We start from the raw sequence: 16,879 nt of genomic DNA, 5'->3' as shown, positions 1-16,879 counted from the left end.
AACTTTGCCGATTTACTAACGGCACAGTCGTACGTTCGCTATCAAAAGAGACAAATGCTAGCGGTCATTCACACTCTATCGCCCTCTGGCTAATGGATGTTACTCTGCAAATTCACTAAGATGCGGATTTTACTGAACGTTACCTCATTCGCCAGACTTGCCTTCGCCAGCTCAGACCAGGCGAAGTGCATTGGAGTGCATAGATCTTCCTCAATTTTAGTGGAAAAAGTTTCTAAGTCCCAAAAAATGCTGGTGTCTTCCTTTTTTCAAAATGATAGCCTGCAAAAGTGCTTAAATTTTTTGGGGGGTAACCAGGTTCCCCCATACATTTTCTTACATATGGAACATAAACTATACAGTGGGCTCATGTGTAGGGCAATATAACAACTCTATTGTCTTTATTAAGGTTCCCTGGACTTGTGTAATGTAATGTATTTTCTGCAATATATACGTCCATTCAACTTTATCATTTCCCGCCGTATGCAAATTATCCTGAGCAAAGACCTCTAACGAAGTTGCACTAGGCTTAATTGAACACTGGCGCATCTTCGCTTTGATTGCCGAAGTAACACTAGCGAAAATTCGCCAGCGTTCGGTGCCCTGGATGCAACGTCACATTTTACTAAATTAGCGTTGTCTGAGCGATGGCTTCGAAGCCGTCCCTGGTAAATTTACCCCTTAAAGCGAGAGAAGGATGCCATTTATAAAACAGCTCCAGTTTCAGCTGCCTCAGAGATACATGGATTGGACTTTAGATTGTGCACGGGTTCAAAGGTCAGAGAGCAGCCCCAACAGTACATGGATGGTTATTCTGCAAGCCACAATTGAACCAGATGTACCAAGCTAATCTCCCAAAGCTGCAGACTCGTTACCAGTGGATTACTATAATAACTCGAGCATATGTCTCGTTTGGATCTCAGAAACAATTAGGCTCTTTCAATCCTTGCACTTTCTAAATAGGAGGATGGCTATCCCTAAAAGCAGATCTTGGGTGGTATAGAGTATCAGCAGCAGATAAGATTTTGGCCATTGGGCTGCCATTCCCTACCTACTGTGATCACATTTATAATATCCCATCTTACTTCCTGCTCAGAGCACTGGACCTTTCCCTACTAGAGGGTTTTTTTGTCTCCTGTTGCTTCTCCCTTCCTTACCTTTTCTCTGCAAAAATATCCGGAGCAAGGGGTTTGCAGTAGTCATCGCTTTAAGATAATTGTCATCATTGTTAATGGGCAGCAAGTCCCCATGAATATCTGCGTAGCCCACCAATACTTCCACGTTTGGGATTTTGTGCACGTGCTGAAGTAATCCATAGAATTCTTCAAATTTTCCCGGTTTTGTCTTCTCCAATGCAAAGCGTCGGAATTCCGCCCCAAACTGAAAAAAAAAAAAAAAAAAATTAAGGCTGGCAGTCTCATATTTTCAAGGAAACCCAGTTTTTATAGAGACAAATAAAACACACGTCATAATTTCCTTATAGGAGCAGTTGTGCGCCCAGAGATGAACTCTCAGTCTGTTTGTTGGGACAGGGCCACAATTGTAGTGGAAGCAGTTAATCTGCAGTTTTATTTTGGATAACTTTTATGGCACTTAACAAAGAATCCAATCCTTCAGAGTGATGGCAACACAAACACTACAAGGAACATTGCTCACACTTTCGGCATATTTCCAGGCTATTAAAGACACACCTAGCAATGACTACGGGGTCAGTGAAGAAGGTCGAGAAATACCTTGTACATAGCAAGGAGCACAATACCTGCAGGCTGAGTCAGTAGCACAACAAACACCACTCAGTCTCAAGTGAGATGCCTTGATAAGATTTCCTTGTGGATACTTTCACATACAGAGAAAAGTCACCCCAGAAGGCCTCCGGTATAAAGCCTTCCCCACTGCCAGCCTGGGCACAGACACTCAAGCACTTCTGGGTGTAAGAGGACACTTAAAGGTGAACTAAACCCTAAAAATTAATATGGCTAAAAATGCCATATTTTATATACAGCAATGATCCAGGACTTCAAACTTGTCACAGGGGGTCACCATCTTGGAAAGTGTCTGTGACTCTCACATGCTCAGTGGGCTCTGAGCAGCTGTTGAGAAGCTAAGCTTAGGGCTCGTCACTAATTATCCAGCAGAAAATGAGCTTCCCCTGTAATATAAGCGGATGCTACAGGTTTGCTGATTATTAAATTCTGATGTTAATTGCACTGGTTTCTGTGCTGCCGTGTAGTAATTATGTGTATTAATTACTAATCAGCCTTATATTGTGACATTTCTATTCTATGTGTACTGTATATTGTGAGTGGCTCCCTAAGCTCAGTAAGTGACAGCAGCACAGAGCATGTGCAGTGAATCAGCAGAAAAGAAGATGGGGAGCTACTGGGGCATCTTTGGAGACAGATCTTTACTGCTAAACAGCTATGGTTGCCTTGGGCTGGTACAGAAGCACAAAACATAATGTACAACATTTCTAGCTACTTCTTTACTTAAGCTTTAGTTCTCCTTTAAGCCATCAGAAACAAACTTCTGCAGAATTATTTTATTTTTACCTGATAGGTGTGAACATCCATGGTTATAGCAAGATACTATTGTTCTGCCCATTTTAACTAACTGGCAATGAAGCACCATTAAGAGCAAAAGTGCCCACCAAATCTAGGCATGAATATCCAGGTATGGGAGCTGTTATCCAGACTGCTCGGGACCTGAGTCTTTCCGTATAACGGATTATTCTACCATTTGGATCTTCATACCTTAAGTCTACTAGAAAATCATGTAAACATGAAATAAACCCAATAGGCTGGTTTTGCCTCCAAAAAGGATTAATTATATCTTAGTTGGGATCAAGTACAAGCGACTGTTTTATTATTACAGAGAAAAGGGAAATCATTTTTAAAAATGTGGATCATTTGAATATAATGTAGTCTATGGGAGACAGCCTTTCTGTAGTTCTGAGCTTTCTGTATAATGGGTTTCCGGATAACCTGTACCAGTAAAAAGCAAATTGGTCACTGTGATCCTTGCTGAATTTAGTATAAGTTTACCAGACACAGGTAGGAGATCTGCCTGGGATTTGCATAAAGGGTCTATCCATCATTTGGAAAACTGTCTAAAACTGTACTAAAAACACAAACAGGATTATTTTGACATCTTTGTGGAGCTTTGTGAGCAAAAAATGAAATCAATCAAAAACAGAAAATAGCATTCCCGTGTTTTGGAGCCTTCTAGTTAACAGATCCCACACCTGTACTTGGATTCTGTAGACTTCAATTGATTCCGCACCTGACAAAGGCCTTACTGCTTTGAGTTATTATAAATAACCTTTCTGAACTGGGCTCCGCTAATTACAGTGTTCAGCGTGTTGGAAAAAGACAGCATCTACAATTCATTTAATTACAAGGAAAAAAAAAACTGTACAGGGTTGGTTCCCTTTGAGGGATGAAAGGGGAGCAATTGTGTTTATTTAATTCATGCTAAGCCAAACCATGTGGCTGCTTGAACTACAAGAGCTGCGGGGGATCCAAAAACACCTTCTCACTGGGCAGCTTGTGCTTTAAGGAGCTCTTGGTATGTGATTGTCACTAAACCAACAGGAATTTCAGACACATTCCTTTATATAACAAGGTGGAGGGTAAGGTTCAAACTGCCTTTAAAGTGATACCGGCACATTCCGATCAAAGCTGAGCAACACGTCAGCATGGCTTCATGTCAATGACATCTTTTGCTAATAAAAAAGGATACAGTCCTCCCGTAATCACTTCCTTTTACTATAAAACCAGTTGACTTTTTACACAAACTGCAACAGTGTCTCGTGTTCGGTCACAGTAAAGGTTTACATCTCATATTTATATAGAGCAGGGGTCCCCAACCTTTTTTTACCTGTGAGCCACATGCAAATGTTAAAAGAGTTGGGGAGCAACACAAGCATGAAAAAGTCCCATGGGATGTCAAATAAAGGCTGTGATTGGCTATTTGGTAGCCCCTATGTGGACTTGAAGCCTACAGGAGGCTCTACTTGGCACTATACATAGTCTTAATGCAATTAAAACTTGCCTCCAAGCCAGAAATTCAAAGATAATCACCTGCTTTGAGGACACTGGGAGCAACATCCAAGGGGTCGGAGAGCAACATGTTGCTCGCGAGCTACTGGTTGTGGATCACCGATATAGAGTAAATTATAAATTCCATGGATCGGTCTACTGCTCAAGCCTACTGATTTCTTTCATTAAAATGGTTTAACTATGCTCCAACTTTACATGAGACAATCTCAAAACAAGGGTTGATGAGGGGTGGGGCCTGGTGGATCGTGGGTAGGATTTGGGGCAGATTGAGCATGTCCATGCTTAAACTTTTAGGCCAACTTTTACCATGTTCTACAATCAGTAATGCTAAGCAACTTATTAACAGGCCTTCATTTTTTCTTTATAGTTTTTAAATTTGTTCCCTTCTTCTTCTTCTTCTTCTTCTTCTTCTTCTTCTTCTTCTTCTTCTTCTTCTTCTTCTTCTTCTTCTTCTAACTCTTTCCAGCTTTAAAATGGGGGTCACTGCCCCATCTAAAAACAAATGCTTTGTAAGGCTTCAGATGTATTGTTCTTGCTACTTTTTATTGTTCATTTTTCTATTGAGACCTCTCCTATTCCTATATTCCAGTCAAGGTCTGGACTAAGAATCAAAATAGGCCCTGGCATTTCAGGTACCCAGAGGCCCCAAAAGGCCACACAGAGCCCCCCCACTAGCCCACTAAATAGTGAGTGTCTATAGCATCTTATAGCAGCCCCTCTGGCAATTTTCCAGAACCCATAGATTGCCAGTCCGGACCTGTTCCAGTCACTTATTTCTCTTACGGTGTTATTTTCTTTCAGCCTGATCCCCTTCCCAAATAATGGCAATGGTGCACAGGTTGGTTTGGGACATTTTGCCCAACAGAATAAAAATAAAATAAAAAAGCACTGGCCATTTGGGTTGTTTTAATAGCCAACACACACACAGGCCCTCTATAAAGCTGACCATGGACTCAAAGATCCGATCGTACGGATCTCCATTTCAGGCCGTGTCTAGAGATTTTTCGTGCCATGGCGGTCGTTCAGATGATCAGACAGGTTACAAAATTTCTGTCGGCTACCGGTAATATCTCTGCATGTATTGCCGATTTGACGATATCAGAGGGAGACTCTCACCAGCTTTTTTAGGCCATAACATTCGTACGATTGCTGTCAGGGGCAGAACATCGGCTGATCTGTTCTTTTACTACTTTATTTGATCTGAATGGTTAGTGGCAGGTCGATAAATGGCACCAAATGATCATTAGTCCGATGTGAAGGTAAATCTGCACGTCTTTGTCCACCTCATGACCCTGAACACACTTGTCAGGCCATGATTTTGTAAGACCAGCTCCTGCTTTATGTTTTCTTTATTTCTGGCACAGAAAACTTAGTGCCAATCAAGCAGGCATAGTAGACTGATTAGAAGTCAGTATTCTGTCTGCAAGAACACCCAGCAAATTTGCTACACATTACTTGCTGTTCTCGCTATTGAATGCCCTATCTGTATGGTAATCAGCCTCATTATGTTTAGGCAAGCCAGTAAACTCAGAGAGTTAATTTTAACACAGTGTATAATGAAGGCATTCTGGGCATCCTCTGTTTAACAAGAACAGCACCCAAAAATAGGTGGTGCCTTTATACAATAAACAGAGGTTCTTAGAGAAGTTTATTTAAAAAAAAAAAAACATGGGAGCTCCAATGTATAAATACAAATAATATAGATAGAAGGAATGGTCAGGGCACACAATAAGCTATACCCTCATACTGTACTGTCTAAGTGAAACAATATGGCACCTCCTTCCCATATGTATAAATACAAATATACAGAGAAGGAATGTTCTGGGCACACAATAAGCTATACCCTCATACTGTACTGTCTAAGGGAAACAATATGGCACCTCCTTCCCATATGTATAAATACAAATATACAGAGAAGGAATGTTCTGGGCACACAATAAGCTATACCCTCATACTGTACTGTCTAAGGGAAACAATATGGCACCTCCTTCCCATATGTATAAATACAAATATACAGAGAAGGAATGTTCTGGGCACACAATAAGCTATACCCTCATACTGTACTGTCTAAGGGAAACAATATGGCACCTCCTTCCCATATGTATAAATACAAATATACAGAGAAGGAATGTTCTGGGCACACAATAAGCTATACCCTCATACTGTACTGTCTAAGGGAAACAATATGGCACCTCCTTCCCATATGTATAAATACAAATATACAGAGAAGGAATGTTCTGGGCACACAATAAGCTATACCCTCATACTGTACTGTCTAAGGGAAACAATATGGCACCTCCTTCCCATATGTATAAATACAAATATACAGAGAAGGAATGTTCTGGGCACACAATAAGCTATACCCTCATACTGTACTGTCTAAGGGAAACAATATGGCACCTCCTTCCCATATGTATAAATACAAATATACAGAGAAGGAATGTTCTGGGCACACAATAAGCTATACCCTCATACTGTACTGTCTAAGGGGAAAAATAACAATATGACAACTCGCATCCACATATAAATCCAGTTCAAAATATTTCAATGCAAAAATGTTGTTACTTTTGGGAATAACGGGTGAAATGCCAATTTTGTGAAAATCCATAAAATGACAAATAACAAGAAATACAGAATAGAGTGCTAGCATATACCGTTTCCAAACAGCGTATTTTAATGAAAAATTCAACCAGATGAATGGCTATCAACATGCTTAGCTCCATAAATGGGGCTCCCAACACCTTACCAACCTTCAGCAGAGGGCCGCAGGCTAAAAGTAAGCTTGATGTAGGCTCACCACAATCTCAAATTTAATGTCGGATCTGGTATCCAGCATAAAACATCCTTATACCCCTAACAACTACTATCGCTGAAATGTAAATATTTACAAGGAAGATGTGGCACAGCCTCTAGAGACAATGTATCATCCTGTGATATTTCCCCCTTGCTAACAGTGTCAATGTATCTTGTCCTGATTTGTATCAGCTATTTTCGCGTGTAGCGATTCATACCAGGGCCGTGACTCCCACTATACTTGTTTGTTTTTAAATATCACGGTGTTTTGACAGTCATTACACAGAGCATACGGCTCAGTGTTGTTTGTAAACGTGGAGCCTTGTGCTCCCTCTAAGGGAAATGATCCTGGGAGATAGCTTTAACCCCGAGTTAGGAAACTGGCAGAAGAAGACTTAAAGGGATACTGTCATGGGAAAAAAAAAGAATTTCAAAATGAATCAGGTAATAGTGCTGCTCCAGCAGAATTCTGCACTGAAATCCATTTTATCAAAAGAGCAAACAGATTTTTTTATATTCAGTTTTGAAATCTGACACGGTCCTAGACATATTGTCAATTTCCCAGCTGCCCCAAGTCATGTGACTTGTGCTCTGATAAACTTCAATCACTCTTTACTGCTGTACTGCAAGTTAGAGTGATATCAACCCCCTCCCTTTTTACCCCCAGCAGCCAAACAAAAGAACAAGGGGAAGGTAACCAGATAACAGCTGCCTGGTAGATCTAAGAACAACACTCAATAGTAAAAACCCATGTCCCACTGAGACACATTCAGTTACATTGAGAAGGAAAAACAGCAGCCTGCCAGAAAGCATTTCTCTCCTTAAGTGCAGGCACAAGTCACATGACTGGGGGCAGCTGGGAAATTGACAAAATGTCTAGCCCCATTTTAGATTTGCTCTTTTGAGAAATGGATTTCAGTGCAGAATTCTGCTGGAGTAGCACTATTAACTGATGCGTTTTGAAAAAAACATGTTTTCCGAAGACAGGATCCCTTTAACCTCATAAAATAATGCCTTAAAAATGGATAAAAAATATAGACAATGAAATGATTAACAAATAGGAAAGGAAGAAGGCACCTGTCATAGAGCATATGCTTTAAGGGGTAATTCACCTTCTAACTAACTTTTTAGTATGATGTAGAGAGGGATATTTGCAATTGGTTTTCATTTTTCATTATTTGTGACTTTTGAGTTATTTAGCTTTTTATTCAGCAGCTCTCCAGTTTGCCATTTCAGCAATTTGGTTGCTTACGTCCAAATTCCCCTAGCAACCTTGCACTGATATGAATAAGAGACTGGAATATGAACAGGAGAGAGCCTGAATAAAAAGACGAGTAATATAAAAAAAAAAAAATAAAAAAAAAGGAAGAGGCAGATTTATTAAGGGTTGAATTGAAAATTCTAAATCAAATTTTCATTTTTTTTAAATGTCAAAACTGTCAAATTCGACTAGGGAATTATCCAAACTTGATTTGGAGTTTTTTTTTAAAAAAAAAATTATGCAAATTCGATTTTCGAGCTTTATAAAACTCTGACCCTTTAAGAATTCAAATTTGACACCTAAAACCTGCCGAATTACTGTATAAGTAAATGGTAGAGGTCCTGGGATCAATTTGGTGATGTTTGTAGCCTTCCTGACATTCAAGTTTTTTTCAGAGAAAAATCTCAAATCGAATTTTGTATAATTCGCATCTAATTCGATTTGAGTTTTTGGATCGGTAAACTTCATATTCAATCAAATTGAAGGGAGTTTAACAAAAATCCACATGGATTCAAAAGTCGACCCTTGATAAATGTGCCTGCCCATTTGTAACCTTACACTTACCTTGCATTTGTTTTTAGATGGGGTCAGTGACCCCCATTTGAAAGCGGAAGAAAAAGGCAAATAATTCAAAAACAATAAACAATTGAAAAGTTGCTTAGAATTGGCCGTTCTAGAACATCCTAAAAGTTAACTTGAAGGTGAACTTTCATTAATATAAACACTGCAGTCTTTATGCCCAAATAAGAAATTTATAGATTTTCCCTTTACTAAGAAACCATCAGGTGATTTGGTTAAACATCAGGTCAATAATCAGCGTCGTTATTATGGCTGCATGGTATAAAAATTCGCAGCAGCAATAAAAAGAAGCCATTCCAGCATCAAAGTCCTACATTTTATAGCACTTTTGGTATTAAAGTCTAATTGATCTCACTGCAAGTCAAAGGGTTTCTGCTATGGCTGTTGCAAAGGACAGGCAGCAACCGTTTTTAAAAGGTTTTTGAAAGGTATAATATGGGTTAAAGGAGAAGGAAAGCGACCAAATTGTATTGCCAATAGATTAGCCACAGAAGTGCAAGCTATAACAATATATATTTATTCTGCAGAATGCTTTACCATACCTGAGTAAACAGCTCTAGAAGCTCTCTGTTTGTTCAGGATAGCAGCTGCCATATTAGCTTGTTGTGACATCATTTCCTGCCTTTGTCTCTAGCTCTGAGCTCAGATTACAGCAGGGAGGGGGGAAAGGAGCAAACTGAGCATGCTCAAGCCCAAGCCCTGGAGGTTTAAGCTGAAAACAGGAAGTCTGATACAGAAGCCCATGAGTACACAATAGAAGGAAAGAAATTCAGTGTTTCTTTTGACAGAGGACTCAGAGTAGCATTACTTTGAGGGTTTACAGGTGTATTTATATAGACCTTTCTGATAAAGCTTACTTAGTTTTAGCCTTTCCTTCTCCTTTAAGGCCGACTGGGAACTGGTTTATAGGCAGGTATCCCTAGCAGGATCTGCGTAGGACCTGATATTGATGATTACTGCCCTTGCAGGCTGGTTTACTCTGAAATAACTAAAAGTTGAACTCATAAGAAAAACATGGTGTACGTCACCTTTAGTCTGTGTCACAGGCAGGAGAAGATCTACTGCTTTAACCCAGCAAAGCACAATTGGAAGAACTGGTTTCACCAACCAGCGTTGCAAGAACAACTTAGTGGGAGGAATTGCTCAATACACATCTTGCTATTCAATCGCAGGCAGGTGGGCGAAACTAGAGGGATCAAAAAGAATCGGCCGCAACTTCTATTGTGGGGAGAGCAGAACCCTGGCAAGTCACCAGTTTCAAAAACGACAAAAGCTCATCAACTCCGTCTCCCTGTCAGCTCCATAGGACGGTCATTAGAAGTGCTGGGCTCCAGGACAACAAAACTTGTTTGGGCCCCAGTACAGAAATGTGGTTTCCAAACCACAGTTCGCCACAAGTTCTATAATTAGTGTACCGGTAATAATAAATTACAGAGTTAAAGTATTATGCAACAGAGACACACCCTAAAATCTGCAGGTGGATCAGTCCATGAATACTGTACATACAGTACACACACTGAAATGACTATATGTACATTACAATACCGGGTGTGCTTGGAGGGAAACAACGGTGATGCTCTTGGCTGAAGTTGAATACATGTATAGATCTCAAACAAAACGACAGTTCATAAATCATAGAAAACTTAATGGACCCTTTGGTAGGGATGGGTGATATGGAGTTTCAAAAGGCCATTATCCCTCTACTACTCCTGGCACAGGGTCTGCTTAGTCTGTAGTTACACTTCTGCTGCTATCCCACAGCCACAATACCTTCCAGGAGACTATTATCCCACTGTTACTATAGGCACCATCTCTCCCTACTATACCTGCTATCCCACAGTCACACTCCCTTCCCAGAGACTATTATCCCACTGTTACTATAGACACCATCTCTCCCTACTATACCTGCTATCCCACAGTCACACTCCCTTCCCAGAGACTATTATCCACTGTTACTATAGGCACCATCTCTCCCTACTATACCTGCTATCCCACAGTCACACTCCCTTCCCAGAGACTATTATCCACTGTTACTATAGGCACCATTTCTCCCTACTATACCTGCTATCCCACAGTCACACTCCCTTCCCAGAGACTATTATCCACTGTTACTATAGACACCATCTCTCCCTACTATACCTGCTATCCCACAGTCACACTCCCTTCCCAGAGACTATTATCCACTGTTACTATAGACACCATCTCTCCCTACTATACCTGCTATCCCACAGTCACACTCCCTTCCCAGAGACTATTACCCACTGTTACTATAGGCACCATCTCTCCCTACTATACCTGCTATCCCACAGTCACACTCCTTTCCCAGAGACTATTATCCACTGTTACTATAGGCACCATCTCTCCCTACTATACCTGCTATCCCACAGTCACACTCCTTTCCCAAAGACTATTATCCACTGTTACTATAGGCACCATCTCTCCCTACTATACCTGCTATCCCACAGTCACACTCCCTTCCCAGAGACTATTATTCACTGTTACTATAGACACCATCTCTCCCTACTATACCTGCTATGTTATCCCACAGTCACACTCCCTTACCAGAGACTATTATCCCACTGTTACTATAGACACATCTCTCCCTACTATACCTGCTATCCCACAGTCACACTCCCTTCCCAGAGACTATTATCCACTGTTACTATAGACACCATCTCTCACTACTATACCTGCTATCCCACAGTCACACTCCCTTCCCAGAGACTATTATCCCACTGTTACTATAGGCAGCATCTCTCCCTACTATACCTGCTATCCCACAGTCACACTCCCTTCCCAGAGACTATTATCCCACTGTTACTATAGACACCATCTCTCCCTACTATACCTGCTATCCCACAGTCACACTCCCTTCCCAGAGACTATTATCCATTGTTACTATAGGCACCATCTCTCCCTACTATACCTGCTATCCCACAGTCACACTCCCTTCCCAGAGACTATTATCCACTGTTACTATAGGCACCATCTCTCCCTACTATACCTGCTATCCCACAGTCACACTCCCTTCCCAGAGACTATTATCCCACTGTTACTATAGGCACCATCTCTCCCTACTATACCTGCTATCCCACAGTCACACTCCCTTCCCAGAGACTATTATCCACTGTTACTATAGACACCATCTCTCCCTACTATACCTGCTATCCCACAGTCACACTCCCTTCCCAGAGACTATTATCCCACTGTTACTATAGGCACCATCTCTCCCTACTATACCTGCTATCCCACAGTCACACTCCCTTCCCAGAGACTATTATCCACTGTTACTATAGGCACCATCTCTCCCTACTATACCTGCTATCCCACAGTCACACTCCCTTCCTAGAGACTATTATCCCACTGTTACTATAGACACCATCTCTCCCTACTATACCTGCTATCCCACAGTCACACTCCCTTCCCAGAGACTATTATCCATTGTTACTATAGGCACCATCTCTCCCTACTATACCTGCTATCCCACAGTCACACTCCCTTCCCAGAGACTATTATCCACTGTTACTATAGGCACCATCTCTCCCTACTATACCTGCTATCCCACAGTCACACTCCCTTCCCAGAGACTATTATCCCACTGTTACTATAGGCACCATCTCTCCCTACTATACCTGCTATCCCACAGTCACACTCCCTTCCCAGAGACTATTATCCACTGTTACTATAGACACCATCTCTCCCTACTATACCTGCTATCCCACAGTCACACTCCCTTCCCAGAGACTATTATCCCACTGTTACTATAGGCACCATCTCTCCCTACTATACCTGCTATCCCACAGTCACACTCCCTTCCCAGAGACTATTATCCACTGTTACTATAGGCACCATCTCTCCCTACTATACCTGCTATCCCACAGTCACACTCCCTTCCCAGAGACTATTATCCACTGTTACTATAGGCACCATCTCTCCCTACTATACCTGCTATCCCACAGTCACACTCCCTTCCTAGAGACTATTTTTGCTATTTCCCATTGGGTTGATAACCCAGCATCATTAATAGTCCCAATGTATTGAATTCAATGGAGTAGTAAATGTTTCCCCTCCTATCCGTTATACTGTATGTAGACAGTGTCAGTATATGGTGTATGTAAGTGGGGGATACATAGAATCAGGTGAGCACAGTAGAACACACAGCTGTAATTATTCTAAGGGTCTGCAACACAAAATGTAACGCCGGCATTCTTCTGCAGCCTTATATTATTATTATTATTATTATATTATAACTTATATAATGAAATATTACACACAAACATAAATGTCTCAGTTTATCATGTCTAACATGCTCTGTTCGCAGGCAGGTGCCCCCCCGCTAGCTGTGTTGGAATTTCCCAGCAGGGGCCACTGCATGTACAGAAAGTTCTATTCTCAGGAGGTGGGGGGGGGGTGTCAGTCAGCAGGTGCAGCACTGCCTCCTCCCCGGTGTCTCTCCCTGCAGGTACTCACCTTGCTCTTCACCTCTACTGTTCCCAGGGACCTGCTGCTGGTACCTGCCGCCCGGTGTCCCCGGTTCATGTTGCCAGTGCACAAGCCTCTTCGCTATCGCTGCGACAACCCCGCGCTCCTTACTGAGCTCAGAATTCACTCCCCTCTCTCCCGGGCCGGACCCTCCTGCGTCACCTCTCTCTCCCTCGCTCTCTCTGCCCCCTGCATTAGGACACGCCCCGCTGCAGGTACCACGCCCCTAAAACACTCAGCAGAGGCACATTCCAACAAGCGGCACGCCTCCTCACTCTACAGCTTATGCCACGCCTTCTCTACCTAGAACGCGCTCACTCCTTATTAGACACTTGAATGCTCCTGGCGACGAGAACACGCCCCCAAGCGGCTAATACGGACACCTGGAGAGCTAGAGATGGGCGGGCTTATTATCCCTGCGTACTTGCGTGATGCCGTCAGCGAAGGCGGCTGCTATGACAACAGTAACTAATGCTTGGCTGGCACTGTGTTTACATCCTGGTCCTCGAAGCCTAGTTTTCCTTTGAGTAGAGTTCGTGTAGCGCCCAGTCTTTCTCTCACCTGCAGCTTAGCGCTTGTGACTGGATTTGGTCAGGCTTGTACTATATAAATAAATAGCTTGTACCACACGAGGCTGCAACCAACTCTCTTCTCCATTTATACAGTTTCCATGTGGGGAGGAGGGTGGCAGCTAAATTCCCTTACTGTGTTGAAGTCAATTCCTAAAGTTTTGCCTCTTCTCCCTGAGCTGAAAATAACATATCTGATAAAACACTCATTTGTCTTTAAAAACTTGAAATTGTAGAAAAATAGTCAAAATAGAAATCAGATGAAAAGTGTCATTATTTGTGGTTTATTATCGTTTTGTGAAAGTGAAGTTCCCCTTTAAGCCTTCAGAAACCTTTAAAGGAGAACTAAACCCTAAAGTTAAAAAAACCCTACCCCCCTATATTACATAGACCCTCCTCTCTCCTCACCCCAACCTGTCCGATCGTCCAAATGACCGATCTCCGCCGGACGAAAAATGTCGCGACTCTCCACACACGGTCCGAAAATCGTACGAATCCTCGATTCAGATCTATGCGACTTTGGCCAGCTTTAGTGTTACCCCGGGCAAACGTCCCTAACATTTTACTTACCCCTCGGTGCAGATTCAGGCATCGGAGTTCACGGGCGCCATCTTCTTCTCTTTGGCAATCTTCGGAATGAGACCGCGACATCTGCGCATGCTCCGAAACTCATGAAAATTGCCGAAAGCGCCGGTCTCATTCCAAAGATTACCGAAGCGGCTGAAAATGGCGACCGTCAACTCTGATGCCTGAATCTACACGAGGGGTAAGTAAAACGTTAGAGGCTTTTGCCCGGGGTAACACTAAAGGTGGCCATAGACGCAAAGATCTGATCGTACAAATTTAGGATTTGTACGATTTTCGGACCGTGCGTGGAGATTCCCGACACTTTTTGTCCGGCGGAGATCGGCCGTTTGGTTGATTCTGTCAGGGGCAGAACATTGGCTGATATGTTCTTTTCTACTTTATTTGATCGGAATGGTTAGTGGCAGGTCGGGAGATGGGGAAGTCTGATCGTACGATGGTTCATACAATCAGATCTTTGCATCTATGGCCAGGTTTAGGCTGGGGGGGGAGGAGGGTGGTCTATATAGGGTAGGGGTGTAAGTTTTTTTTTTAACTTTAGGATTGAAATCTCCATTAAGGCAGTTACAGGTCTGGTATTGTGTCGAAGTGAGTAAAAATGCAGTTTCAAAAATTGGTTCCACGTAGGACTCTATCTACCAAAGGACATAAGGTGTATGAAGTTTCAGCAAACAGTTTGGGATTTTCCCATAACTGTTTTGTGATTGGTGTTTAAAGAAGAATTCAACCCTAAATTTAAAAAAACCCTACCTTACATAGACCCCTCTCCATCCTCCCCCAGCCTGTTACCCCGGGCAAATGCCCCAAACGTTTTACTTACCCCTCAGTGCAGATTTAGGCACCCATGCGCCATCTTCAGCCGCTTCGGTAATCTTCATAATGAGACCGGCGCTTCAGAAATGTTTGTGGGTTTCAGCGCATGTGCAGTTGTTGCGATACAGAAAATTGCTCCAACTGCGCAGAAAAAATTCTAAAATTCAAATATTGAAATTGTACTGTCTCTTTAAAAATTTGACTTTGACCATTCGCCATCTATAATCTGCCGAATTGCTGTTTTAGCCTATGGGCGATCTCCTAGAACCTATTTGGAGTCCAAATCAATTTTTTTTTTGGAAAAACTTTGAATCAAATTCGAATCGAATGGGCTGTTACTTTGATTTGTAAGATTCAAATTCGATCAAAAACTGACCTATTTGCTCAAAAAAAAAAACTTAGATTTTTTGATAAATTTCGATTGGTCTTTTTTCATTCTAATTTTGAAGTTATGGGAGTTCAAAAAAACTCCCATTACTTTGAAATTCGACCCTTGATTAATCTGCCCCTTAGTGTATCTAATATAAATAATTCTAAAACAACTGGGCTTGCTGAGTAATCATTGAAGATGTTTGGAAAGGTCAACTGCTTATTAAGAGAGAATTTGCATCCAGCTTCCACCCTTCTTGAACTACAACTCCCAGCCGGCCCCATTCCAGCCAATTTTGAGTTGAAGCGAAATTCATCACAAACAAAACATCACCTACTTAAATGGATTAACTGTGTGTTTGACCTGGTTACTATATATAGTCACCCAGTTTGACACCTTCCTCCGCATATATAGATGTCAGCTCGGCGGTGAGCTACTAATCCCGTCCTGGCTTTATTTCACCAAACAATACACGGAAAAGAGCAGTAAATGGCTTCAGGCAAGTCTAGATCTTTAGGTCGCATGAAGTTCGCTGGTGTCTCTGGGTAATGTAAAAGCTGCTTTGTAAGGAAAGAAATCCATTGGCACTATGGTATGGGGTACTAACTCTAGCACTAGTCCAAATTCACATTATTTGAAGATTTTTTTTATGCCTTTTTTAAAGGAGAAGGTACCACCAAGTGATTGTATATACTTGCCTGAAACCCCGGGCTGGTGCTTTTATCAGCAGAAAACTGCGGTCTGGGGGTTATTCCAGCGAACACCATGGAGCGATCTCTTCTATCTTCTTCTTTCTCCACACGGGTGTGTATGCGCAGTATCACGAAAAGCCAAACTATTTTGCCTGTTTCGTCCTACTGTGCATGCGTCTGCCCTGGGAAATTTAAAGAAAGAAGGAAGACGTTCGCTCTGTGGTGCTCGCTGGAAGAAACCCCAGACCGGTGCAGTTTTCTCCTGATAGGAGCACCGGCCTGGGGTTTCAGGTAAGTATATACAATCACTTGGGGGTGCCTAACTTTTGGCACCCCAAGTAAATAGGCCTTTCCTCCTCCTTTACAGGGTTTGTTCACCTTCTGGCACATTTTCTCAGTTCAGTTGGTTTCAGTTCACCAGGAATAAAGACGTTTTCCAGTTTTTCTAATAATGAAGGTGATATTTTTCACCTTCTAAGGGCTCATACACACGAGCGTTTTTACCTGCGTACTCACACAGGCGCATGTAGGCGCCGAACGCAGGAAAAATGCAGCATGTTGCGTCTCAACCTGCGTTCGGTGCCTACATGCGCCTGTGTGAGTACAGCCCCATTTGAAATAATTAAATGCGTCTATTCCTGCGCTCCCCTGCGGCTGAATGCCGAAAAACGGAGCGCAGG

At 42.2% G+C, this 16,879-nt stretch overlaps 1 protein-coding gene across 1 annotated transcript in view; it reads right to left on the bottom strand.

The window, feature by feature from the left end:
* The window catches only part of pard6b.S (par-6 family cell polarity regulator beta S homeolog), a 33,571-nt gene extending 20,106 nt beyond the window's left edge, over positions 1-13,465 (bottom strand). Inside the window, exons 1-2 of the mRNA XM_018237332.2 lie at positions 13,159-13,465; positions 1,155-1,377 (exon numbers count right to left, since the gene is read on the bottom strand). Coding sequence (XP_018092821.1) covers positions 1,155-1,377; positions 13,159-13,227 — 292 coding nt within the window. The 5' untranslated portion in view covers positions 13,228-13,465. The remainder of the gene's footprint in view (positions 1-1,154; positions 1,378-13,158) is intronic.
* Positions 13,466-16,879: the final 3,414 nt, after the last annotated feature.

This window comes from Xenopus laevis, chromosome 9_10S, assembly GCF_017654675.1.
Source record: "Xenopus laevis strain J_2021 chromosome 9_10S, Xenopus_laevis_v10.1, whole genome shotgun sequence".
Lineage (NCBI taxonomy): Eukaryota > Metazoa > Chordata > Amphibia > Anura > Pipidae > Xenopus > Xenopus laevis.
This window is presented reverse-complemented; position numbering and strand designations above follow the sequence as displayed.